Here is a 27,052-nt window from a genome sequence, read left to right on the forward strand (position 1 = left end):
CCCGCTCGGGGCAGGTTGGGGCTGGCTAGCGGCCCCGGCTCCGGGCGGCCGCGGGGCCTGACTCAGGCAGTGGCGTAGGCAGCAGCTCAGGCAGCGTCGCGGGCGGCCGCGGGGACCTGACTCGCAGCCACGCTCGGCTGGGCGGGGTCGGGCGCAACGCCCAGGGCGGCCGCCGGGGGGGCGGGGGGGGGCGCGCCTCATCCGGGGCTGCTCCAGTGCTCCGGTTGCAAGTGTCAGGAGCGCCAGAGCCGGCGTCGGAGAAGCCTTTACGAGGCCCTCCAGACCTGAGGGCAGGCGAGTGCCCGGGAGCGGATGGGAGGGGACTGGGACCTGAAGAGTCAAGGCGGGCTGCCAGGCGGGACGAGCCAGAAGGAGAGGGCAAGTGGCCACGCACGAGGGACAGGTGCGGTTTCAACGACAGCCGTGCAGGACGTGCCTGGCCCATCTCACGGCTGAACAGGAACTAGCCCGGTGTCCCTGAGGCCACAAGGTGTGGACAGCCGCTAGCGGTCCCGTTCCGCCGTCCCTCCCCTCCCGGGGGCCTCCCCCCCGCCCCCCCGCAGTCCTGCCCCCCCGCAGTCCTGCCCCTTGTGGTCGGCGCTTCTGGGCCCTGCCCTTCTCAAACCCGTCAGGTGTGTGATTTATATAGTAACTTTTTGTGCCTGTGTTACTGGGGGATTCAACACAGGGGCGCTTTATCCCTAGTTATATATAATGAACTATGTATATATTAGTTCATAATATATATGTATTTTTGAGGCAGGATCTTGCTAAGCTGCTAAGGCTGGCCTTGAACTTGCAATCCTCCTGTCTCAGCCTCCTAAATAGCTGGAATTATAGGCGTGTACCACCACACCCAGCATATATGTGTTTAATGGAAAATTTTAAGATATAATTGATGTCCTTGATTTAAAAAAAAATCTGAGCTAGGCACTGTGATGCACATTTGTAATTCCAGCAACTGGGTAGGTTGAGGCAGGAGGATGACAAGTTCAAGGCCAGCCTCAGCACTTAACAAGATACTGTCTCAAAAACAACAGTTGATGGGGGGTGCCCTGGGGATGAAGCTTAGAATGAACCCCTGGGTTCAATAACGCGCGCGCGCGCGCGCACACACACACACACACACACACACATAGATTAAAGAAAAAAATCACTGGGTGGTATTAACAGTTGATGGAACAACAAAGAAGAAAGGGTTAGTAAATTTAAAAAGAATGAAATGTGATTTAAAATCACAATGAAATCAAGTGTGTGGCACATATCTGTAATTCCAGCCACTCAGGCTCAGGCAGATGGATCCAAAGTTTGAGGCTAGTCTGGGCAATTCAGTAAGAGTCTCAAAATAAAAAAGTAAAAAGTCTTAAAGTTGTAGATGTAGCACAGTGGTAAAGTATCTCTGGATTTAATTCCCAGTATTACCAAGCACATGCGCGCGCGCGCGCGCGCGCGCGCACACACACACACACACACACACACACACAATGGATACTGCTTTATACCTTCAAGAATAGCTAAAATTAAGAGAATGACAATATCAAATTTTACGAGGAATGTAGAAGGTTTGCAACTCTCGACACTGCTAGTGGGAGTGTAAAGTGAGATAACCACTTTGCAGAAACTTTAAAGATGTCACTCTGCCCTTGTCTGAATGTTCATGTCCTCCAAACTTAATGTGTTGAAACCCTAACTCCCAAGGTAATAGTATCAGGATGTGAGGCCAATGGAGGTGATCCCATCCTAGGGCAGAGCCCCCATAAACAGGATTACAGCCCTTAGAAAAGGAGCCTATGACCCCTAGCCTTTCCCAGCCCTTACGCATCCTGCGTCTACAGGTGTCTTGATATTGGACTTCGAGCCAAAGGAACTGAGAAGTTTCCCATTGTCTATAAGCCACACACCTTAGAGCACTTTGTTACAGTCCCTAGCCCCCCACCCAAGGAACCAAGACCACCTCCCTGTGGCTCAACAATGCAGCCCTAGGAACTTACTCAGGAGTGAAAATGGAAATTAACAGAGGGTCATTTGAAAATGTCCATAGCAAAGTTATTCTAATAGCCTCAAAACTGGGAACACCCCAAATGTCATCCATGGGTACACAGATTCGGAGTTGTCTTGTTAGTGTAGGACCACAAGGTAGTGCAGGCATAGGCAGAGCTTATGGTGGTGAGCCTCAGGACAGCAGTTGGGCCCAGTGGGGTGCTGACTGGAGCCTTGGGCCACTTGTTAGGGTTTATGGCACCATGGCACACGTTTGTCAGACTCGTAAAACCACATACTGAAAGGTGGTTTTGGGTTTATGGCAACATTTTTTACAGAATGACGTTAGATGAAGCCTTACCATTTGGTACTATGCCCTTTTGTGTTCTGTTGTGGTACTAGGGATCCATCCCAGGGGTGCTCCACCACTGAGCTACACCCCCAGCCTTACTCTTTGGACACAACCTTGCTGAGCTGCTAAAGGGGCTGTAGCTAGAGATCTCCCAGTTTCAGCCTGGGCGTGGCTAGGACCACAGGTGTGCATCGACATGCCCACTCTAACACCCTCTTAGTTTTCCCGTGGTATGAATTGGCCAGCTTTCCAAGAAAACCTCCTAGTGCCGGCAGCAGCAGGACAGCTCTCAGCCAGCACTGGCTTAGGGCGTGTGCTGCATGGTTGGGCAGTGGTGCTGGGGGTAGGTGTGTTGAGTGCGTTTCCAACTTACCTTCAACTTACAGTAGTTCATTGGGCAGCAAGTAACCCCACCCTAAGTTGGGGAGCATGGTACCGTGAGCGTGGCTGTCCCCAACATTTACCATTCAGCCTTTGTGACAGCACCAGGCCTGGCCATATCACCTGCCTTCTGGGTGACTTTAGGTGACAAACTCGATTCCTGTGGTGAAGCAGGAATGAGTACCTGTCTTGGAGGTGAGGCAGCGTGTGCCATGCCCTGGCCACAGAGCCTCTGTCCTGTGAAGCTGTCATTGCTGGAGCCCGGCTGCCAGCTTGTATCTACACACAGGCCTCTCAGTGGGGAAGATGTCTCCCAGTCACCCAGGGTTCCTGGAGTGCCGAGAGAACCATCTCGAGAATAAGCCACGGTGAAGATATGTCCTCTACAAGGAGCGCTGCCACAGGAAGGAGCAGATGCAAGCGGTGCCCAGCTCCTGGGCTGCTCCATGCAACAGGAGAGCCAGGGTCTCGTGCTCACGCTTCACAACAGCCGTGCCTGAGAGCCGACAGTGGTCCTCCTCCCCAGAGCTGTGAAGCCTCCCTCATCAGTTTTCTTACACTTGACCTGCCATCGGCAAGACCAGTGTCTCATTTCAGTCACTTGAGTTTGGGGTTTCTGACTGTACTGTCATGATGGGGTCCTGATGGCACCGTCTTCTCACTCCCACCCAGTGCCACCTACGTGCAGTTAACAGAAGGAGTCAGACGGTGGAGCTCTGCTGCTGGCCTCCATCTACCATGAGGCAGAAGTGAGAGGATTTGCCCACCAGGTGGCGCTGGATTCCTACGGCTGAGCAGATGAAGCCTGGAAGAATGGCAGCCTTGGAGGAGCGGTTTGAGGTACTTCTTTCTTGGTGATAGTTTTCTGAACTCCTGCTTCACTTTGTCCCTGATGGGACGGGGCAGAGGCCCTGTGTGTCCTAGTGGCGCGTGAAGACCTTGGTGAGGGGCTGTGCTGGGAGGCAGGAGTTGCCTCCTTGGCCCAGACATGGCTGAGGACTTGGGGAGGCCCCGAGAAGTGCCCTGGAAAGGCCCATGGGGGCTGTGCATGCCACACAGATGGACCTGAAGGCTGGCCCAGAGCCAGCTGTGGAGACACTATGGGGAAGAATGCTCCCAAGGCAACTTCCCTTCATGATGTGACCTCAGAGCAGACTCAGGGAGGCTAGCACCATCAGAGGAAATGGCCCAGGTGGGCATAGTGCAGCCGTGGACTGAGCCGCACCAAGAACTACCAGTGACCCTTCACAGCCCCAGGGTTTATGCTTTATAAGCCAAAGATATATATTCCAATTTAACCCTCACGATAAACTGAGGCAGGTGAGGCAAAGCAGTATTAATCCACGGGAGGTGGGGGGCTGCTTTGGAATAAGCCCTGGATCCGGGAACATCCAGTGACACCTTCCTCTCTCACTTTCAGCATTTTTTGCATTAGCTGGATTTCTCACATCTTGTGGTAAGACTGGCAGGCACACAGAGCCAAGGAAATGACGCACTGAAGCAGGGCCCAAAATGCTAAGGTGGGTCCTGCAGGCGCTAGAGCACCTGTCCCACACATGGAGGCCAAAAGAAGCGCTCTGCGGGTTGGATGAAGGTGAGGCATCCAAGTACTGGGGAAAAGCACCTTGGTCTGTCCAGTCTGCATGCTGGGTGGTGCACACCTGTCATCCCTGTTGCTCGGGAGGCTGCAGCAGGAGGCCAGCAGGGCAACTGAACAAGACCCTCTCTCAAAGAAAGAAGGACTGGGGAAGTAGCCCAGTGGTAGAGCTCCATCCCAGGACCCCCTGCAAGTCTCTGGAAACCTCTGTTTGTGTGTTCAAAGGATTAACTGGGTGGAAGCTGTACGAAGGTAGGGTGTAGCCATCCCTGACAGTCCCCTGCAAAGTCCACCAAAGTAAGTCCCACCAAAGCCCACTCCCACATCCTCACTATAAGAGGCTGGAGCACAGAGCAGCTATTTAACAAAGATTAATATGCCAACTAGTTCTGTGCCTGCAAACACTTACCAACTTTTTATACAGGTGGAAATAGTTCTGAATACATAAAGCCCCTCATGGTCACTACATACAGAAACAGTACAACCTCAATGCCTAAAGAAGTTAAGGCAGAAAAGGTGGCCAGGGCATTGTTAGACTGCAGCACTGCAGTCAGCAGACCTCAAATAAAGGGTGGGACAATCATGGTGGCATAGTCCTAGCTACTTGGGAGGCAGAGGTAGGAGGATGGTGAGTTCCAGGCCAGCCTGGCCAATTTAGTGGGAACCTGTCTTAAAAAAAAAAAAAAGCCTGGGGATGTGCCCCAGTGGTAGAGCACCCCTGAGTTCAATCCCAGTACAGAAAGGAAAGGAACGAAAAAGACCAGAGAGACTGGGAAGCAAGGTGTGTCACACATGCGGCTGGGAAGGCTAAGGCAGGAGGATGGAAAGTTCAAAGCCAGCCTTAGCAATGGGAGGCACTTAGCAACTCAGTGAGACCCTGTCTCTACATAAAATACAAAATAGGGCTGTGGGTGTGCTCAGTGGTCTAGTGCCCCTGGGTCCAATCCCCAGTACAAAAAAAAAAAGACACTGGAGAGCCACAGTGCTGAGATGGGAGCGTCATGACCTGTGTTCTCGGGGACCACCTGGTAGAGCTGCAGCTGGCATGCAGGACTCTGGCCAGCAAATTGTCATGCTCAAGGTGGACAGAGACCAGCTGTAGTCTGTGGGGAGCGGTGAGCCTCAAGGCGTCTTGCACCTCAGCCAGGAGTGTGCCAAGAGGTGCCCAGGGCCCTGGTGCTCCGGAGACTGGCCCAGGCATGGGCAGGGCGAAAGGCAGTGCAGCCTCCCATGTTGACTGTAGTTGTCCTGTCCCATGGGCTGGCTCACTGTCCTGTGTCATTTGCCGTCCTTTCTGAGCAAAAGTTAGTAGTTAATTCTATCATGGACCTTGTCTGTGTACAGTCTTCAGCTCCCTCTGCTGGACGCTGGAGCCCCTTCTCAGGACTTGGGTCCTTCCCGCTTCCTTCATGTGGCACAGTGCACTGTCTTTTCTCCCTGCTTCTTATTTTTAGAATGATTCAGAAAAACAACAGCTCTTTTCCTGATTTTGGCATGAACCCCCTTATTCAAAATGGAGACAGCATCTCAAACAGCTCAGAGGAAGGGGTGCCAGGAGCTCCCTGCGCTGACTGGGGAAGGCGGCAGTGAACGTGCTGCGCTGTCCTGCTGATGTGGTAGGCTAGCAATACTTTGGTTAAAATCATGTTTGTGACTGTAACCATTTGTATGACTTATTTTAAAGAAATACATCTCAGAAAGGAAAAAAAAAAAAAACCTGGCCAGGAAGCCTCAGGCAGATGCTCCAGCTGTGGCCTCACGTGCCCCCTTCTCTCCCGGCCCATGTGATGGCTGGTCAAGTGCAGATCCACAGCAACAACAGGGAGCCAGACTCCACGTCCTGCCGTAAACTCGGCAGAACAGCATTTCCTTAACACACAACAGGGTGTGACAACAGAGATGACAAAGTCACTCCCAAATGACAAAATGTAAATATCACAATGATGCCCTCAATAAAATATGAAAACCTTTACCAAAAATAGTTTATTGCACAAAATTTAAGGAATTCCCAAGCACGCTTATATTATAAAAAAAAAATCAACATGCTTTTTAAAGTTACAATCTGTTGCACACAGTGACACCTTTCACACAAACAGCCCCCAGCTAGTGACTCCTTTTGTGAGAAGATTTTTTTATAGAAATGACTAACTCTGGATGAGAAATGAGGGAACAGCAGAAGGCAGTGAACAACGAACTTCCTAGATCCTTTAAAACACGGACCCTCAAGAATCCGATCAGAACCTGAGACCACCACAGAATGAGATCTTGTTAGCATGGGGCCCAATATCCCACACCACAGGCATCCATGTTGCTGGGTCCTTGGCAGGAAGGCTCCAGGACTCTTCCCTTTCAGATACGCTGGTCCCTTTCATTCCCAGAACCTTGACACTTGATTTTTGTTAAAAAAAAAAAAAAAATGTAAATAGGAATCTGTGCCATGGTAATGTTGTAGGCTGTGGCTTTTGCAGAGAATAAGCCTTCCACCAAGGGCAAGCCACAAGCTTCCCGATCCCAGCACAGAGGCTGCCCATAGGCTGCCCCTCTCCCTGACCCAGGCCTGGGTAGTCAGCTGCCATTCTATCAAAACATCTTCTAAAGAGGAACGAAGCTATATAAATCTGCGAGATGTGTGAGGCATCAATCTGATGGGTACCATAGAAAAAGATCAACAGAGACCCACTGCAATCCAGGCAATGGCATCCTGAACTACGTACCATGGCTCCGTGCAACAGGACAGGGCGAACACCATGCAGACAACAGCCACCCTGGCACAACCACACTCCAGACCCAGACCTGTCACTTGCACTTTACCCAGAGGAACATTCGTTCCAACTGGGATCCCCTGGAGACAGAAAAGTGCCTTCAACCTTCCAAAACAGCAGCAAGAAAACCTCAAAGAACATAAGGGCAGTGGCAGCTCCAGCATGAGCCTCAAGCCACAGCTGCACTGGCCACTGAGGACACAGGCTGAGCCAAGACAGGCCAGGTCCTTGGTGGAACCCAGAAGTGCTGGCCAGGGCCCCACACGGGGCAGTGATAGCTAGGGTAGGTGAGGCCCAGGACTGCCAAGCAAGGGAGGGGGACAGACATGGGGCCCAGTGGTGGCCACGAGCACATCCTCTCTTAGGAGGAAGAAATGGGAGCTTGTGCAGAGACTCTGCTGAGACAGAGGGAGAAGGCAGCCGTGCCACCCAGTGAGTCCAGGGACGTATCCTGCCTAAGACTAGACAAAAGGTAACAGCCAAAATAAATAAGAACATAAACTTCCATTTTTCTTTTCTAATGGTGCAAGAACAATTTAGTCAGAAACAATTTCCAAGTTAAGAAATAAAATATACTTAAAATGAAATTTTCAAGTATCATTTCAAGATTAACCCTGTACAGATGATATATACATTTTACAAGTTCTAACATTTGCTAGGGAATACTTTTTTAAAAGCCACACATCTTCATGGTGATGCCACTTTAGCCGTATCAATCAACCTTCTAACAACATACCACAAACTGCTTGGAAACTCCATGTTGTTCTCTCCAGGACACCAGTACCCTGCTGACACAGCGAGCCTAGGTGGGTCCCTACCATAGAACTTCACCTGCAGACTGGCAGATGTGAACGAGGGTCACCTGGACCTCCCCTCTTTTTCTCCTTCCTACCTTGAAACAATAAATACTATTTTTAGATTTTCCTAGCAACTGAGGGAGAAACAAAGACCTGGACTCTCCCAGTCAGCTGGCATATACAGCACTGCCTCTAGGTGGAAAACGTGCCACAGTGAAGAGGCACTTGTCTCTGAACCTCCTATTCCTCAAAAGACCACAGCTGCCTTCCCCTGGCACCACATCTCTTCCAGACATGGCCTCTGACCAGGTGACAATGGCAACACTAGGGCCTCCTGATGACCATGGTGTTGGGGGCACAGCAAGAAGCCTGTGACCCACACACGTTAGGCCCTCTTCCCCTGGGGATTGTTAGGACCACTGGGCTTGACTGAGGGTCCCACCTGCTCCAGCCCAGTGGTCAGCCAAAGTGGGGGGGTCCACAAAGGGCCAGCACCTGACAGGCCTGTGTCACAAACTTAGGAAGACCACTGGGCAGGAAGCAAAAACCCTCAGGAAAAAGTAAAATTAGAACAAAGAGCCTCCTCTGGGCAAGAATGTTTGGTTTTAGAAGGTAGAGTAAATAAAATAACTATACTTCTTAAAATATAATTTTCTGATATCCCTACATCCTACGTGTACATTATTTTCCAACAGTAATTTTTCAAAAGGCAATCAATAAAAAGACAATTATATTCTTCTTAAATAATGTAGGCATATGCTTTTAAAAGGTTATGATTTTCAGTATTTCTATGTACGTCCTATTATGGGATGGCTATTGAAAAAAATGAAATAAAAATCCAAAGGTGCAAATAAAAATTCACTCTGCAGAAAAGGAGAGCTCTTATTGAGTGGACAGGACAGTGAGAACCGCACCCAGCCTGCCTGGATGTGCTGCCAGAGGATCCTACTGAGCAGTCTCTGCAAGGGCTGGCTGCTGGCATGGCCCTCCAGGAGCAGCATCCCTGTCAATCAAAGATGCCCCCTTCTGCAAATAACCTGTCAGACAGATACAAGTCCTCACTGAGCCCGAAGCCAGGCCTGAGGTCTGGCTACTTCGTGGGAAGCCATTTGTGATTTCAAACGACTACTCCTCTAATTCTCAACTCTCCTTCTGTTGTTTCATTCTTCATCAAAGGCAAAAGCAAAACTCAAATTTCACTCTCAGAAAATGCAGAGCACACCATCAAAGGAGTAGCACTGATGCAAGAGCGTTCCTTGGAGCAGCTGTGTACACATGGTGTGAGCACTGTGCGGTCACTGGTCTAGTCCTCCTTGGGGAGCCCGGCTTCCACCTTGTTGTCTTGGGTTTGCCCTGGGGTTCACCTGCTCTCCTGCGGGGCCTTCCACCTGCGTCCAGGAGGACAGGGACTCGTGCACAGTGAAGGTGTGCTCCTCCATCTGGCGCTGCAGACTGTCCATCTCCTGCCTGGGGAGACGGGAGGAAGCATGAGAAACCCAGGTCACAGGAGGGCCAAGCAGGAGCCAACACTCACAGCCCCTACCAAGCTCAGGTGTGATAGCAGGATCCCCCGTGTCTGCATGACAGTGGATCTCTATCACAGTCCCACAAAATCAGCTGCAGTCATAGGTCAGGGCTCTCAGCATTGTTCTCTGTTCTGTGCGGAGACCAGCATACTGTCTAGGTGTCTGCTTCAGGGAGAGCCCTACCTCCACTGGGACCGTGTGAAACAAAGACCTAAGTGCCTGAGGCCAGCCAAGTTGCTGTGTGGAAGCTGTCCCCCAAGGCCAGTGCAGTGTGACTTGCACCCCCAGTATCACCTATGAGGTCTCCCAGGTGGCTGTGCTCTGCGACGCTGGCCTCTGCTGTTCTGAGTCAGGAGGCTCAACCCACAGTGCACAGGCACAATATGTGTGGTCTCTCACTCCAAAGGCTGGTCAGGGCAGTCTGCTCTGAGCAGCCTTGGCCTGGTGTGGCGTGAGGGCCTGCCTGTGAGCAAGCTTGCCCCCCACTGTGGGCACACCCTGTGGCACAAGGAGCTCCTCCAGCCAGACAAGCCATTTGTTTTAAAAGCACAGAATGTGGACCGTACTTGAGCTGCTGCAGACAGCTGTTGAGGTTCTTGAGGGGCTCCTTGCTCACGGCAGGTGGAGGCCGCAGCAGCTCCTCCAGCAGCGAGGCTGGGACGGGGCAGTCTGGGATCCTGATGGGTGTTGCAGGGCCTGGGGAGCTGGCCTCACCTTTTGGCTCCTTCCTCTGTTCATTAAAAACATGTCATTAGTTTCCCCGTGTCCACCCCCATCAGTTACTGCTGTCACAACAGGAGCAAGAAGACCCCCACATGACAGAAGACCCCAGAAAGGAGACTGTCCTAGCCTTCGCATCAGCACAGCCCAACTATCACAGGAGGAGTTGAAGAAGTTGGCTGGTAAACAGCTCAATTCCGAATGCACACACTAAACGCAAACAACCTGAGCCCAGACCCTTGGGGGGACCCACCGGACCCTAGAGCCTCATTCAAGAGCGTCCTCTAAACCCACAGCCTTGACACTGGGCTTCCCTAGGAAATCAGGTACATTTCCCAGCTGCTCAGACTCTCTAAACCCAAAACTTTTCCACAGGTAGCAAATGATGCCTGAGAGAATTGTCAGGCATTCTCAGCTGCCCCATATCATCTCATGTAGCGGCCATGTGTGCGTGCCTAGAAAGTCTACCAGCCTCTCGCTCAGGAAAACCTCGGGCATAGTCAGTCAGCCTGAAAGGTGGTGGGCCTGGATACCACCTTGGCCACACGGTGCCGGAGGTCCAGCTGCAGCTGCTGGTTCTGCTGAAGCAGAGTCTTCATGTTGCTCTTCAGTTCCGACACTTTGGCTTGAAGCATAAATTTATCCTTCTGGGTCATGGACAGGTCTTCCTGCACCGTCTCCAACTCAGACTTGATATTCTAGAAAAGTAGATTTGGATTCAGAAAAGGGAATGATTAAACACTGCTAAGATCTGTTTCTATGTGAGTTCCGAAGGACTCACTCTTCTTTTTTCTTTTTTGGTACTAGTGATTGAACCCGGAGGTACACTTACCTCTGAGTCAGGAAGTGTACCTCCGGGTTCAAGTCAGGCCTTGTTCTGAGACGGGGCCTTGCTAAACTTGAAATCCTCCTGCCTCAGCCTCCCAGGTTGCTGGGATTGTAAGCATGCACCAATGGGCTGGTGAGGGCCTGACTTTTACACAGTGAATCACAGGATGTTTCCAGCCCAGCAGTTCCCTCTCGAGTTCTCCAGGCTGTGAAGGATCTAGTGATGATCACACCCTGCACACTCTTAACTCAAACTCCAGAGCCCGCAGTCCACCTGCATGACAGCCACCTGCAGCAACTGCCCCCTAGAGTCTGCGGATGGTCACCTGCAATGACTGCTGTGTTCCTTCCAGCTCCTTCCTGCCCTGTTGCTCTGTCAAGTCCAGCTGCTGCTTCAAGGACTGGATTTCTCGCTCTTTCTGATCCAACTCCCATTTGAGATTTTCCATCTAAAATGAAAAAAAGTCACGTGATCAAGAAAATGTTAAAGAGGCATTCTTCTGTTTTTGGTGGTGCTGGGGATTGAACCCAGGGACATTCTACCACTGAGTTACATTCCCAGCCTTTATTTTATTTTTAAACAGGGACTCGCTTAGTTGCCTAGGCTGGCTTTAAACTCACAATCCTCTTGCCTTGGCCTCCCAAATCACAGGGATTACAGGTGTACACCACTGCACCTGGTTTCTGCACATCTTTTAATATCATATTTAGGAAAAAAAAATTATTCTCCAAGCAGATAGGGCCCAGCTCTCACCTCTTGGCTTCCTGTGGGCTCCTGGCTGAGCTGCATGTCCAGCTGCTTCTGTAGGAGCTGAAGCTGAGTCCGGGCCTCTGCCAGCTCTGCCTGGAACTGTGCGATTTCTTGGGAATGTTTCCCCTCCCGAATACTGGCATTAAAAAAAGGTAAGAATGAAATGTCAGCATCCTCCCAACTTGCCACCCCATTCTAAAATGAAGCCTGTGGATTATGGCCATCCTGGTGAGACCCAGACTGCTCCCCAGAGACAATGGATGACTGGGTGCCTTGGCCAACCCTGCAAAGTCCTCCAAGGGACATGCTTTGTTCATACAATTCATATTATGGTGCTGAGTGACCATTCCAAGATCCAGTGAGAGGGACCTCTAGAGCTGCTCGTGTGTGTGCACGCACGCAGCTCTGGGCATGGCACAGCCAGACCCTCTACGTGTCTGACTGTGCTGCACTAGTGAGATCAGTGATCCTCTCAGTGTCCAGGGCACAGTCCCAGGGTGAGTCTTTGCCCTGGGCAGCTTCTGTCTAGGGAAGGTCAAGCAAGGCAGGAAGGAGTGAGGCAACCAGAGTAAAGCCTGGGCTTTCTCAGAGGGGGTCAGGCCACTGGGACTGGCCCCTCAGTATTCAGCAGTTTGGTAGCAGGCAGGAGTCTCCCCATGTGGGTGTGAACTAGAGACCTGGAAGGGGCTCACATAGCTCTGCCTGCTCAGGATGCACTGCGTGCGCATGGTCCCCAACTGGCAGTGCTGGCCCTCCCCAGGCCTTGGCACTCACTGGAGCTCGTCGGCCTCAGCCTGCAGCGTCCGCACAACGTGCTCCTTGGCTAGCAGCTCCTTCTTCACTTCGCTCAGCTCCAAAGCGGCTGCCTTGAAGTGGCGGCGGTTGTGTCCAGCTTCTGCCCTGGCAGCAGCCACCTGGAAGGAGGCAGGAAGCTGATGTTATAATGATGAAGTAAACACACAGAGACAGAGAAATACCTTTTTCTGGACAGGACACCCAAGGCTCAATGGTGCCTAAGCACCACTTAAGCCCCACCAATCCCCTGCCCCAATGCTCAGCACAGGGGAGTGCATCAGAAGTGGTTGCTAGTGCCTATCAAATTTACAGGTCTATTCATGGTTCCCTTAGTCTAAACAGTTTCCAAATTCTTCCAGCATATCTACAAGTTTCCAGTTGAGTTTATCCACAGCTTGTGAATTCTGAGAGCAATCTACTTTTGCATTATACCCTCTAACAATAATGTGGCTGTTAATTCTATTTATGATGTAACTAGTCTCCTTTCTGAAATCTCACTGCTGTTAAAATAAATTCTCCCAATATTTCCAAAAAGATAAGTAAATTTTTCAGTATCACAAACATTTATATTTTTTCCCAATACTTTAATTTTCTTGTCTAATTGTCCTACCAAGTACTTTATTTTAAAATAAAATTTAACAAAAGCATTTGTAATAGCTGGGCATAGTGGCACATGCCTGTAATCCCAGTGACTTGGGAAGCTGAGGCAAAAGGATCCCAAGTTCAAGGTCAGATCAGCAACTTAGCAAGATTGTGTCTCAAAATAAAAAATAAAAGGGCTAGGGATGTGGCTCAGTGGTAAAGTGTCCCTGGGTTCAATCCCTGGTACCAAAGAAAAAGAAATTGAAGTCTGCATATATCATTTCCCCCAGTATTTTTATTATGAATTTCTTTCTATTTATTGACTGATTGATTGATCGATCGATTGTGGCACTGGGGATTGAACCTAGGGGGCTATATTTGGGGAGCCACTCCAAATGCACTCACCTTTAAGTCCTGATGCACCACGGGGATCTGAAAGATCACTGTAGTCTGGCGCAGTAGTGCCATGGACCTGACTCAGTCTTTTCCCTCACTGGGATAATAAGGTGTGGCCCTGGGAGTGGCCCTAGGTGTAGGCGGCACCCAGAAGGGTTGAGCTACACTCACGGGTTCCCTTGTAATCCTACCTCATTTGAATGGCTTCTTCCCAATAAAAGGGTTCAGCAAATGCTCCTCTCTCTCTTTGCATGGACCCCTAAGGTCAGAGGAGCCATCACAGGACCCAAAGAAAAAGGTATTTCTCTGTCTCTGTGTGGTTATTTCATGCAGCTTAGTTTACCTGGAATGACCCCAAGTGTTTAGTCGTGGAACACGACAGCTCTACCAATGAGCTAAGCTCTCCATCCCTTTTCACTTTTTATTTTGAGACAGGGTCTCACTAAGTTACCCAGGCTGGCCTGGAACTTGAAATCTTCCTGCCTCAGTCTCCTGAATAGATGGGATAACAGACACATACTACCAAACATGGCTGCAATTCAAAGTTCAAAGGAAAAGTAATGTGTCCCTTCCCACATTTTTCCAGAGATAGACAGTTCTTCCCAAGTACTCCCTCTGGTATGTAAGCATTGAGATGCACTTGTGTTAGGTTGGGGGTGTAGCTCAGAAACACAGTGCTTGCCTAGCATGTGCTAGACCTGGGGTTCCATCCTCAGCACCGCAAAAAAAAAAAAAAAAAAAAGAGAGAGAGTGGTGGGGGAGAAGATGTGCACTGGGGCACTGCCAGGAAGTGTACATTCTAACAGCAGAGAAAGGTGAGCACCAATAGGCCTATGGTGGAGCAAATAGTGGTCAGAACATGCCACTGCTGAGACGGGATTCACCTGACACATCAGCAAACACACAGAGCAGGAGAAGGAGCCAGCCACAAGAAGCTGTCTCTCTGCATAAAAAGGTCAGATGCAAACATGTTTCCGTCTGCTCCTTAACACCAACAGGAAGTATGCTTTTGAAACTCGTCTACAAAAGAACAACTTTTTCTAGTAAAGATGAACGTGCACATGTACATATATGGCCCAAGCTACACCATATGGTCACTTAATCTGACACCCTCTTCTGCTGACAATGCCAGGCCCTCTGTAGCCTGTTACAACACTGTGATGACAACTCTTCTCCCAGCAAAGTTCTGTAGATATAAAGGGCACCCAGGTGACTATCTGGCACTGAAAGAGCGGAAGGTTCTACAAATTTGAAAGCAGTTGGACATGGCCACATACCTGCTGCTTGAGGCTGTTCACCTCCACCTTCTCCTTCTCTAAGGAGATTTGTAAAGCCTGGACGAGCTGCTTCATCTGGCGATCCTCCTCTTCTTTCCGCTGCAGAACTGCCTGTACCTAGGTTGCAGTGCATAGGGATAGACAGATATCTCAGGAATCCCAACACCTACATAACCTGTGATGAAGCATGGGGCCCCTTATAGCGAGCACACACACCACGGCCACAGTGCCTCACCAGAGAGGGCACTAGTCAGAAGAGGAGAGAGAAGCCCACCTCTGGAGAACACTACTACAAAGGCAGAAATCTGAAATCACAGGAGTATGGTTACTTGGTCACATTCAAGATTGGTGGGTACCACAAAGGCCACAGAAATCAGGCTACAAACACAAATGTAAGAAAGCAAAGTAAGAATGGAGGGATGAGGCCAGGGCAGAATGCCCGTCACCAAATTCCCCAAACACTATATGCTCAAAGGCTGGGGGCACTGTGGCCTTGAGCAGCCACTGTGAAGACTTCCCTGAGACACCTAGACACTGCTGCAATTCCCACAGCCGCTATGTAACTGAAGCCAAGAACAAGGTCTGCAGCAAGATGCAGCCAGGGCTCCAGGTATCCTGCTCTGAATCCCACGAGGGCTTCAGGTAGTGTACACCACACACACATTAGGACTTCAGGTAGTGTCCACCACACACATTACCGTTCACAGCTGAAAACCGCTTTGCCTGACCTCACAGCCCCCTCACAGAACCTGTGAAGCTGCACACTGACTAGGGACTCAGGCCATGGAATAACCAGATTCTCTAAGCCTGTTCCCTTCTCCCTGATAGATGCTGTGCCTCTCCTGGAGGAACTACAATGATCTGATACAGTAGGGCACTGAGTGTACACAGCCCACAGCAGCCCTCATTCCATCCTGGCAGATGAGTGTGAATACCTGGAGATTCAGCTGGACCAAGTCGGCCTCCCTCTTGGCCAGCGCTGTCTCTAAGATGCTGTTGTGTTCCCGCAAAGCAGCATTGGATTGTCCGAGGCCTGTGAGCTTCCCTCTCTCGTGCTCTAACTCAAGAGCCAGCTTCTTATTTGATTCTTCAAGGCGCTTTATCTTCCGTCTGAAACCTCTGGACTCTTGAAGCTGAAACACATCAGAGTAAGTGTGCAATGACAAGCTCTGCTGGATGGAATCATGGCACACACCACAATTTTGACAGGAAAGGCCAGTATGGAAACAGGACAACCTTCCCTTGGCTCGTGACCCAAGAGGCTCAGTGGCCACTGCTCTCCTGGTACCACAGGCTTCCAGAAGTTGGTCTGGCCATTGCCTCAGCCCAGGCCAAGGCATTCGGCATGTGGCATAGAACCAAGCTAGCTGTAGCCACACACATTTCAGGACAGGACAGGACACTTAAACAAAGCACCCAGCCCCAGAAACTGACAACCCCTACCTGACATATGGGCCAGGTAAGCAGCTGTGACAGTGTCAACAATATAGTACAGACAGTCAGGACATGGGAGCCTGACTGTATCTCAGTTCTGAGACATCTGAGAGGTTAAGTTGGGTTTCTAATGTGCAAACCGCACTCTCGCCAGCAGCTGTGGCACATACTTGTAATCCCAGTGACTCTCAGGAAGAAGCAGAAGAAGCTCAAGTTCAAGGCCAGCCTCAGCAACTTAGTGAGGCCCTAAGAAACTTAGACCCTTAATCAGACTCAAAATAAAAAATAAAAAAGGCCGGGGATGTGGCTCAGTGGTGGAGCACCCCTGGTTCAGTCCCTGATACCGGTATTCTAACTGGGAAGTGGTTATCCCAATGGCTGCTCTATGGGCACGTTAGTGGCTGTAACCATTGTCACTGTTGCCATAGTGCTGGTAACAGTCTACTTTGCCCATGGTTAGGAAGTGACCAAGTGCCACATGAGGCTCGGTGTCCAGGACGCATGGCAGTTACCTCATCCTCCAGCTCCAGCACCTTCTCCCGGGACTCCTCTAGCTCCTGGCTGGTCGTCGCAATCACCTCCTGCAGCTCCTTCTCCAGCAGCATCTTGCTGTGGCCAACACTCTGCAGCTCCACCTCCAGGGCCTGGATCCTCTCCTAATAGCCAGATGGGAAAGCATGTTGATCACTGGCCCAGGGCAGGCCCTCACCCTCTCTCTTGCTGCGGCACCTGCAGGCATGAAGCTTTGTGGCCATAGGCCTGATCCCATCCCCACAACGCTTCCCTCTCTCTCGAGAAAGGATGTGAGACCATTATCCACGGCATGTGTACTAGTGACCCCCAGGTACTACTAGGATAAATGAAGAAACCTTTTTGAGTTAAATGCTTTGAAAACACAGAAAGAACTCTGACCCATAACTGTAAATTGTCATCAAATAGCATGTAAGCAGCATTCAGTGCAACAGAACACTGCACACATGCTTGCTCATATGCATACACATCTCTGCAGACACTGCTCATACACTCATGCCTGCGCTCACACATGTGCACCAGCATTACAGCCACCATAGTGACAGACTGTTTCAAGCACTTTCTAGGTGTCACTCAGTCATCTCAGGAGAAGGTTCTACTCTTTGACTCTTTTTTTTTTTTTTTTTTTGGCTGCCGTGCTCTACCACTGAGGTACACCCCATCCTCCTTTTATGTTTTATTTTGAGACAGGGTCTTGCTAAGTTGCCCAGGCTGGCTTGAACTTGAGATCCTCCCGTCTCAGCCTCCTGAGTGGGTGGGATTACAGGTGGGGCCATGGTGCCAGCCCTGGCTTCATCATGCTGAGCATCAGAAGACCCACAACCTGCCCAAGCAGCACCTTAATAGTGGTGGCGCTGCAGATGGAACACAGCCTGAGCTGCTAGCTGTGCCTGCCTTTAGCCAAAGCCTCCAGAGAGCCCTGAGCCTGCTGCCCTCACCAGGTGACCCAATGGGCTAAAAAGACAGACATATTTTATAGCAGAAAGGAGCATGATTGAATAGACGCCCCTTGATATTTTATAGAGTACCTGGGAGGAATGTTTACTTTATTCAACTGGCCAAGAAAGCACCATGTTACGATGTAGTCACTTCCTACTCAGAAACTCTTATGTGGACAGGACAATGGGAGATGGAGAAAAACCGCACGTAAGAAGAGATGTCATGATGAAGACAAGATATCAAATGTGATGCAAAGAGGAATTCAGTCAGATAGAATTGAACACCTACTAGTAAAAGTGAAAGACAGTAAGAATCAAAGCTGTCCAGGAGGAAATACAGGAGCAGGTCTCCTGCTAGCGAGTGCTGGGCGCTCCTGGGAGCACAAGATGCCCCTCTGGCCCTGGGCCTCCACCCCCGCCCCCCCAGCCACAGCCCTGTTCATCCTACAGTAAGGCAAAGGCTCCCTCATGGTGCTGAGAGCAGCAGGAAAGGCTCTGGCTGCATCACCCCACCTGGTCCTGCCCAGCCCTCATTTCTGAGCCTCTGCTTTCTCAACCCTGACCTTAAGCTCTGATTCTTTCCCAGCCACCCAATGCACTTGTCCACCCCTCACCCCAGATGGTCCCAAACCCACCCACCCCGCTGCTCCCAGAAGCCTGCTTCCCATTCTGTGCTCAGCCTACTCTCACCAGCTCTCAGCACCTGCAGCAGAGTCCCCCGGCCTTCCTGTTACAGCCTTGCCCACCTCACTTTCCCAACTCACTGCCTGTCATTGTCCCAGGACAGGAGAGCACTGGACTCACACCCCACACAGTTGTCTTGAGTTTCACCATGGGCAAGGCCAAGCCCAAACAGCTGTGATAGCCCCCATCGCTGCACCTGCCCACCCAAGATGCCCCCTTTGTCCCTCCAGCACCTCCTTGTCCTCAAAAGCTTTCCTGGACCATGCTGACACTGGCCTTGGCCCCTTGTACCTCACTGCAAGCCCCAGTGAGCACCAGTCACCATGCCTCCTCTGTCAGTGCCTCCACTCCCAGGCCCTGGGCAGTGCAGAGACAATGGGAGTTCAGGGGCAGGGCCTGCCTGCCTCCCCCCCCCCCCAAGGTAGTGACTGAATGTCTCCAAACCACTGCGGCTCCTGGATGCACAGTCCATACCGCAGACCATACACACTTCAGGAGGGCCAGGTGGGATACTACACACACGTCATTAAAGGCATGCACCAATAGCACACCTACACATTTCAGTTCTTCCCTCTTCTGTTTTAAAAGAAAAAAATATTTATTTGCAATGAAAACAAAATCCCATTGTTGGCTTGGGACATACATACGTATGCTCTCGAGTGTGTGTGTATATGTATGTGTAGAATTACCAATATTCTTCTCAAGCTTGTAAAGCAAAACTGGCCACTCTTTGGTATACCCTCATTTACAAAAATACAACATGTTTCTGGGGTTTTCTTTTTAAAATTAAGAGAGAAAGAGAACCATGTACCGCTTGGAAACTGTTTGTCAGTTTCTCAACTGACAAGATTTGAATCCACTGCTCTAAAGAATCCCTGAAAACCACCCCTGTGAAGTGAGATCTGGTGGGCAAGGTTCCTTGGCCCAACTGCTCCCCCTCCCAAGCCTACGTGCAGTCCTGGCCCAGGTGAGAAGGAAAAAAATTGGAGGAGGGTAACAGAGTCCAGGGCTTTATCCTGTGGATAGGGCACCAGAGCCTCACACCCCTTCCACTCGTTCATCTTGCCCCCGCTGGATTGAAGGGGTCGGCAGGGGTGAGCAAGGCAGGCTCATATAGAGAGAAGGGGACGAGAACGGCAGCTGGACCAAGGCCACAGCCGGGATGAAGGTCAGAACGGGAGAAGCTGGCTGGGCTGCATCACCTGAGCCTGCTCTTCCCCATCTGTAATGGGGTCTTTTTTTTTTTTTTTTTTTTTTTTTTAAAGAGAGAGTGAGAGAGAATTTTTTTTAATATTTATTTTTTAGTTCTCGGCGGACACAACATCTTTGTTGGTATGTGGTGCTGAGGATCGAACCCGGGCCGCACGCATGCCAGGCGAGCGCGCTACCACTTGAGCCACATCCCCAGCCCCTGTAATGGGGTCTTAAAGAAGGTGGTGGTCTCGGGGCTGGGGATGTGGCTCAAGCGGTGGCGCGCTCGCCTGGCATGCGTGCGGCCCGGGTTCGATCCTCAGCACCACATACCAACAAAGATGTTGTGTCTGCCGAGAACTAAAAAATAAATATTAAAAAAAAAATTCTCTCTCTCTCTCTCTCTCTCCTCTCTCACTCTCTCTTAAAAAAAAAAAAAAAAAAAAAAAAGAAGGTGGTGGTCTCTCCACCTGCCCAGCTGCTGGGCCTCCCCTGCCAGTAGGAAAGCCCTAAATGGAGTCTTGGGTAAGTAAAGAAAAGGACCCACAGCTGGGGCTCTCCTGGGGCTGAGACCAAAGGGCCAATGCTCCTGCTTGGCAGATGCCCTGCAGCCCCACTCCAGCAGGACACAGCAAGGAGGTCTATAGGACCACCCTGGGGTGGATGGAAGGCAGAGGATGCAGAGACCCAGGCCCAGCCCCACAAGCACAATTGCAGCAACATGCAGAGGCAAACACCGAGTTGGGCTGAGGAACAGGTGGGAGACCACCACCACCTTTAAGACCCCATTACAGAGCCAGGCATGGTGGCGCCCACCTCTAATCCCAGCAACTCTGAAGGCTGAGGCAGGAAGATCACAAGAGAAGGCTAGTCTGGGCAACTAACAAGGCCCTGTCTCAAATAGAAAGCATCAGCAGGTGTGGTGGTGCATACCTGTGATCACAAGTGACTTTAGGAGGCTGAGGCAAGAGGATCACCAGCTCAACCCCAATCTCAGTTACTTACTGAGATTCTCCACAACTTAGCCATACCTTGTTCCAAAATAGAAAATAAAAAGAACTGGAGATGCAGCTCAGTGGTAAAGCACCCCTGGGTTCAATCCCAGGTACCCAGAAAAACAAAAACAGGAAAAAGGGCTGGGAGTACAGTCCATTGGGGAAGCTCCCCTGGGTTCAAAGACCAGGACCAAGAGGGTTTAGAGAAAGAAAATGTTTATGAAACGTCCTTTCCCTACACTTGGTCTTCAGCACCCTGAGCAGGAGGGGTGTGGTGTTTACCTACATGTAGCGCAGGGTCACTGCTGCCAACAGCGCTCTGAGCTCTGAGCTGGCTCAGCTCTGTGTCTGCAGACTCCTTGGCAGCCAGGGCCTCCTGCAGGCGGCGGCTGAGGATGCTCACGGCGTTCTCGTAAGCTTTATGCTTGGTCTTCATCTCCTTCTGGGCACTGGTCAGGTCTGAGCCCAGCCGTTTCATCTTCTGCTTCTGTTCTGTGATGGCCCTGGACACCACCAGAGAGGCAGAGGAGGAAGCTGAGCTGGCAGTGTGCCTGCCCAACTTCCTGGCACACCAAGTGTGAGCACAGTGCATTCTAGTCCACCCTCATGCGCCAGGCAGGGAAGCAGACCCCAAGACCCAGAGAGGAGACACTGCCTCAGCTCAACCCCACCGCCTGGCTCCTGTGTAAAGGCCTGGGCAAGCGCATGCCTGTGCCAGATATCCCTGTGGAGCCAGAGAAGGGGCAAGAGCTCCCTGGCTGGGAACCACATCCACCACCTCCAGATCTGCTGCTGCTCAGGTGGTTTTAAAATGATCTTGTGAGAGCAAAGACACAGCCTCCACCTACCAAAAAGATCCAACATCCTTTCCAAAGATCACCAAGGAATTCAAGATTTCACATGGACACCACCAGTCAGCCACACCACCAGCCGATAAAAGACATGGGGCACAGCACATGCATGGAGCAGGAAGGCCCCAAAGGCTGCCTCGAGGGCTGTGTGCTTAGATGATAGGAGCATAAAGGTGCAAAGGACAACTGCCTAAGCCCCACCCCTGGGGGAGGGAACAGGAAGGAAGATACTACTGCAAGAGCACGGCACAAAAGGTTGAACAGAAATAAAATCAGGAGGAGAAATTTTAGGCTGGGGGTAGCTCAGTTGGTTAGAGTGCCTGCTCAGCATACACAAGGCCTTGGGTGCCATCCCCAAGTAGCACAAAAATGATCATCAATTAAAACGGGGAGCTTTTGTTAGGGATGACTTAGCAAATCTACTTATAAATTCTGGGATTGCTCTGCAGAAAATACGAGTGCCAAATCACAGTGGGACTTCAGATTTGGAACCTAACACTCTAGGCAGCCTTTCCACGGCCCAAGAGACCAAGGCATCAGGGCCCCCAGTCACATGTGGATGGACCCTGTGCTCGGATGGCACTGCCACCATGGCAGACTTACTTCTTGGCCTCTTGCTGTAGCTCTTCGACTTGTTTCTTCAGCTCCTCATTGGCCTCCGACAGAGCAGCCATCTGTTCTTTGTCAAACTGCAAGGACTTCAAGAAGAGGAAGGCATGTGAGATGTGCAGATCCGCTCTGCAGCTGTGCCTTTGAGAAATGACGCTCAACAGGCCCAAGGACCTGGATGCCACGTCCAGCACACCAGGGCACAGTGGGGAAAGCCCCCAGGACCATCCCCAGACCTGACCAGGACCTGCTCTTTGTATAGCTTCCTATCTTCTCTTTTGCTGGCTTTTTTTGGTCCGTTCTACAAGTGAGTCTTCCAGGAGTGGCTCAGCCATAGCAGCACAGGGAACAAGTTCCACCCAGACCTGGGCTTGATCCTGGCCTCAACCAACCTCACCCTCCACCAGACCCTGGCTGGCCAAGGCTGCTCCTGTGCCCTGGGTCAGGCCCCACTCCACCTGTGCTTCCCGATGCTGACAAGACACCATCAGCTCAACAGTGACATGTCAGGCACCCTGGTCTCTCAGGGCCTTCTGATACATCATCTACAAAAGGAGCCCTTTAACATCCTGCCTACCACGTCCCCAATAGCATGATTCTTCTCAACTTCTAATCTCAGGAAGCCTCATCCAACTTGCACTTGGACAGGAGGCCCTCAGCCCACACCCCATTGACCCTTGCCTCCAGGCTCACCTGTTCCACCACCCAGTCACCCTCGCTCACCAGCACCCCTTGCTTAGGAGACAGCCAGGCTTGCCTCAGCACGGCTGCCAAGATGTTATGGCAGCTCCATGATGCCTCTGGCTCCCACCCTGCCAGAACTCAGGATCTCTATGAGGGTTCCCTCCTATCTTTCTGCCCACCTCTGACTTTGTGCAGCTCTCAGCTCAGACAATGGCTACCCACATCCTATCACAAAGGTGGTACCTCCAGACTCATGCAGTGTACCTTGCTTGTCCCCTTCATGTGACAGCCTTACCTGTCTGCCCTACCAGGATGATAGCAAGGACTCCCAGAGGTGGAACCCTGTTCCAGACTATGTATCCAAAAGCCTCTCTGGGCTACTCCTCACCCCAATGCACCTCCACAACTCCCCAGAGGCCTCTGGTCCATTCTGCAGACCTGCAAGTGCATCTCCATCTCGCTACGCTCCTTCTGCATTGCCTGGAGATGCCCCTGGAGACCCGCCATCTGCTGGTGGGCCTGGGCGGCCTCCTTCTGCAAGCGAGAGTGCTCCAACTCCACAGCCTTCTTCTCCCCGTGCACTCTGATGAGCTCCTGCCTCAGTTCCTTCATCTCCACATCCAGCCGCTTCCTTGTGGCCTTCAGTTCACTGATAAGCTGGTCTTTAGAGTTGGCATCTCGTCGATAAGCCTCCACCATCACCTGCCAGATGAGACATGAGCCACATAACAACGATCAAGTGGGGTCTCCTCCAGGGTCAAACTGGCTTAAATAAAAATACTTGCCATTTACATAGGTAATAACTCCTCTGAGCTGAAGGCAGCACCCACTCTCCAAGGTGAGACACTACTGACCGAGGCACACCACTGCTTTAAGCACTAGACGATGCCCAAGCCCTGACAAATCTAGGTGACCTGAGGCATCCTGTCGCCTTCCTAGGCAGCTTGTCTACCTTAAGGACTCTGGAAAGTTCTCCCTTTGGTTGTGTTGCTTGGCTTCTGACAGGTAATCCCTTGTGTGCCCCTCAGAAATAAAATGAAACACCATTCATGGCACTGCTTTGAGGGGTCTTCCTTTCTCAGACCCCATGGGGTGTCTGGTGCTCTGCAAGAAAGTGTGGAGTCAGAGTCCAGCAGGGAACATAGGCTCTCAGAGTGTATGTCTTGTGCCTTTTGGGTACACTATAACTTGTTTTAATGGTGGACCATGGTGTGAATTTTTCAAAGATATCTAAGACAGCAAATGCAACGTGGTAGTAACAGCGGAGCACACACGGCTCTCTGAATGACAGTAATGGGGCATCCTGACAGCGCTGCAGTTATAGGCCCCACAAGCACCCTGTGAAGGTCAGCCCCCACCTCACTGCTACGAGCTAGGCTGACCTCACAGAGACTGCAGTGGGGGAGGGAAGTGCACACAGAATTAGCCAAAAGCTGCAAAAGGGCAAGGGGGACCTGGTGCCTGCCTCTTGCCCTGAAGCACAAAGGCCTCAAGGACTGTGGGTGATGCCTGTTTCCCCTGAATAGACCCGAGTCTCACCTTCTGCTGAAGAAACTGCTCTTTCACCTTCTGCGTCTGCTTCCTCAGGGAGGCCATCTCCTGTTGCAAGGTCTCTACCTGCAGGACAGATTTGCAGAGTGGCCTGGGTTCCAGGACCTGTGACCAGCTGCATTTCCTAGGAGCCAGCCTCCTGCAGAGAAGGCCTTGGCTTTGCAACCAAAGGCCGATGATGCCCAAGGGCTGCTCAGAAGGGCTCAAGGGTTCAGCCCCTGTGTCCTCCTTCCTTGCCACTAAGAGCACATAGGTGAAGGGACAAGGAGGGAGCTGAGAAGGGAGCAGGAGGTGAGGGAAAGGGCAGGGAAAGGATGCTGCAGCCTAGGGGTCTGTGGGTCTTTCCTGGAGTGGCCAGAGAGAAAACATCATCACCTTTGTAACCACAACACAGTCTGCCACAGATTCTCAGCTCTCATCTAGCAGCACACAAAAAACCCCACAGACAGTGTGGAAAGGACTAAGCAGGGCCTATTCCAGTTAGCCTCAACTTATAAAACAGGTGGCAGGTGGGTCCACGGCAGGGTCTGAAGGCCCCCAGGCCCTACATACCCACTACTCATCCACCCCCACTGCCCAGGAGCTTGTGAGGACTACATTCCCAGGAGCTAGACCCGCCCTATCAGATCTACACATGGAGAGTCCCAGGATTCAAAAACCAGCACAGTGCCAGTATGGAGCCTAAGGCCTCGGGAATGCCAGGCAAGCACCCCACTGCCAGGCTGCACTCTCAGCCACCACAACAAATGCTCCTGAAGCAGCCATGTGACACAGCAGGAAGACTTCCCAGGCTACCAAGTGACAGAAACAGCAGACATCAGCAGAACCATCTGGGGCTATGGGCTCAGGGATGTGGCTCTGTGTCCACATCATTCCCCGAAAGCCCAGGGGTCACGGGGCCACTCTTCCCTGGCATGGGTGGTTCTGAGTTTCTCCCCAGGAATCCCCCTGCTGCTCAGAAATGCCACCTCCCTATAGCGATACCAGACTTCAAACTATACTACAGAGCAATAGTAACAAAAACAGCATGGTACTGGTACCAAAACAGGCGGGTGGACCAATGGTACAGAATAGAGGACACAGTAACCAATCCACAAAACTACAACTATCTTATATTTGATAAAGGGGCTAAAAGCATGCAATGGAGGAAGGATAGCATCTTCAACAAATGGTGCTGGGAAAACTGGAAATCCATTTGCATCAAAATGAAACTGAATCCCTTTCTCTCGCCATGCACAAAAGTTAACTCAAAATGGATCAAGGAGCTTGATATTAAATCAGAGACACGGCGTCTGATAGAAGAAAAAGTTGGCTATGATCTACATACCGTGCGGTCGGGCTCCAAATTCCTCAATAGGACACCCATAGCACAAGAGTTAACAACTAGAATCAACAAATGGGACTTACTCAAACTAAAAAGTTTTTTCTCAGCAAAAGAAACAATAAGAGAGGTAAACAGGGAGCCTACATCCTGGGAACAAATCTTTACTCCACACACTTCAGATAGAGCCCTAATATCCAGAGTATACAAAGAACTCAAAAAATTAGACAATAAGATAACAAATAGCCCAATCAACAAATGGGCCAAGGACCTGAACAGACACTTCTCAGAGGAGGACATACAATCAATTAATAAGTACATGAAAAAATGCTCACCATCGCTAGCAGTCAGAGAAATGCAAATCAAAACCACCCTAAGATACCATCTCACTCCAGTAAGATTGGCAGCCATTATGAAGTCCAACAACAAGTGCTGGAGAGGATGCGGGGAAAAGGGTACACTTGTTCATTGTTGGTGGGACTGCAAATTGGTGCAGCCAATTTGGAAAGCAGTATGGAGATTTCTTGGAAAGCTGGGAATGGAACCACCATTTGACCCAGCTATTCCCCTTCTTGGTCTATTCCCTAAAGACCTAATAAGAGCATGCTACAGGGACACTGCTACATCGATGTTCATAGCAGCACAATTCACGATAGCAAGATTGTGGAACCAACCTAGATGCCCTTCAATAGATGAATGGATAAAAAAAATGTGGCATTTATACACAATGGAGTATTACTCTGCTTTAAAAAATGACAAAATCATAGAATTTGGAGGGAAATGGATGGCATTAGAGCCGATTATGCTAAGTGAAGATAGCCAATCCTTAAAAAACAAATGCCAAATGACTGCTTTGATATAAGGGGAGTAACCAAGGACAGGGTAGGGACGAAGAGCTTGAGAAGAAGATTAACATTAAACAGGGATGAGAGGTGGGAGGGAAAGGGAGTGAGAAGGGAAATCGCATGGAAATGGAAGGTGATCCTCAGGGTTTTACAAAATTACATATAAGAGGAAATGAGGGGTAAGAGAAGAATAATACAAGTGGAAGAAATGATTTACAGTAGAGGGGGTAGAGAGAGAAATGGGGAGGGGAGGGGAGGGGAGGGGGGATAGTAGAGAATAGGATAGACAGCAGAATACATCAGACACTAGAATGGCAATATGTAAATCAATGGAAGTGTAACTGATGTGATACAGCAATCTGTATACGGGGTAAAAATGGGAGTTCATAACCCACTTGAATTAAACTGTGAAATATGATATATTAAGAACTATGTAATGTTTTGAACGACCAACAATAAAAAAAAAAAAAAAATGCCACCTCCCTACTCATCACATGCCTGTGACCCTAAAGCAGTGAAAGACTGAAAGGAGGCAAAGGGAGCCAGAGTCCTCAAGCTTTGAAATTCTATGTGGACAGAATTGTCTCAGAGGCCTGAGGATGTGACATTTGAACAAGGCTAGAAGGGATGGCCAGCTGCTGGGCACTCGGTGGCTGGAAGGCAGCTCTGTTTCC

At 50.6% G+C, this 27,052-nt stretch overlaps 1 protein-coding gene and 1 long non-coding RNA gene across 6 annotated transcripts in view; one reads left to right on the plus strand and one right to left on the minus strand.

Annotated features, from left to right (window-relative positions):
- The first annotated feature begins 89 nt into the window (after positions 1 to 89).
- Positions 90 to 10,645, plus strand: LOC308644877. Its single transcript, XR_014021100.1, has 5 exons — positions 90 to 522; positions 564 to 632; positions 4,134 to 4,307; positions 5,765 to 5,926; positions 10,175 to 10,645. It is a non-coding gene; the product is annotated as an uncharacterized lncRNA (long non-coding RNA).
- The window catches only part of GOLGA3 (golgin A3), a 47,365-nt gene continuing 27,030 nt past the window's right edge, over positions 6,718 to 27,052 (minus strand). For all 5 annotated transcript variants that reach the window (XM_081286640.1, XM_081286641.1, XM_081286639.1 and 2 more), the window contains 13 exons: positions 24,201 to 24,278; positions 23,100 to 23,363; positions 21,972 to 22,066; positions 20,804 to 21,020; positions 16,691 to 16,834; positions 15,680 to 15,877; positions 14,745 to 14,861; positions 12,469 to 12,608; positions 11,698 to 11,830; positions 11,270 to 11,392; positions 10,652 to 10,813; positions 9,962 to 10,125; positions 6,718 to 9,336 (listed from right to left, as the gene is read on the minus strand). In XM_081286640.1, the coding sequence (XP_081142766.1) occupies positions 9,165 to 9,336; positions 9,962 to 10,125; positions 10,652 to 10,813; positions 11,270 to 11,392; positions 11,698 to 11,830; positions 12,469 to 12,608; positions 14,745 to 14,861; positions 15,680 to 15,877; positions 16,691 to 16,834; positions 20,804 to 21,020; positions 21,972 to 22,066; positions 23,100 to 23,363; positions 24,201 to 24,278 (2,007 nt within the window). In that variant the 3' untranslated portion in view covers positions 6,718 to 9,164. The remainder of the gene's footprint in view (positions 9,337 to 9,961; positions 10,126 to 10,651; positions 10,814 to 11,269; positions 11,393 to 11,697; positions 11,831 to 12,468; positions 12,609 to 14,744; positions 14,862 to 15,679; positions 15,878 to 16,690; positions 16,835 to 20,803; positions 21,021 to 21,971; positions 22,067 to 23,099; positions 23,364 to 24,200; positions 24,279 to 27,052) is intronic.

This window comes from Spermophilus citellus (genome assembly GCF_964194105.1).
Source record: "Spermophilus citellus genome assembly, chromosome: 3".
Classification (NCBI taxonomy): Eukaryota; Metazoa; Chordata; class Mammalia; order Rodentia; family Sciuridae; genus Spermophilus; species Spermophilus citellus.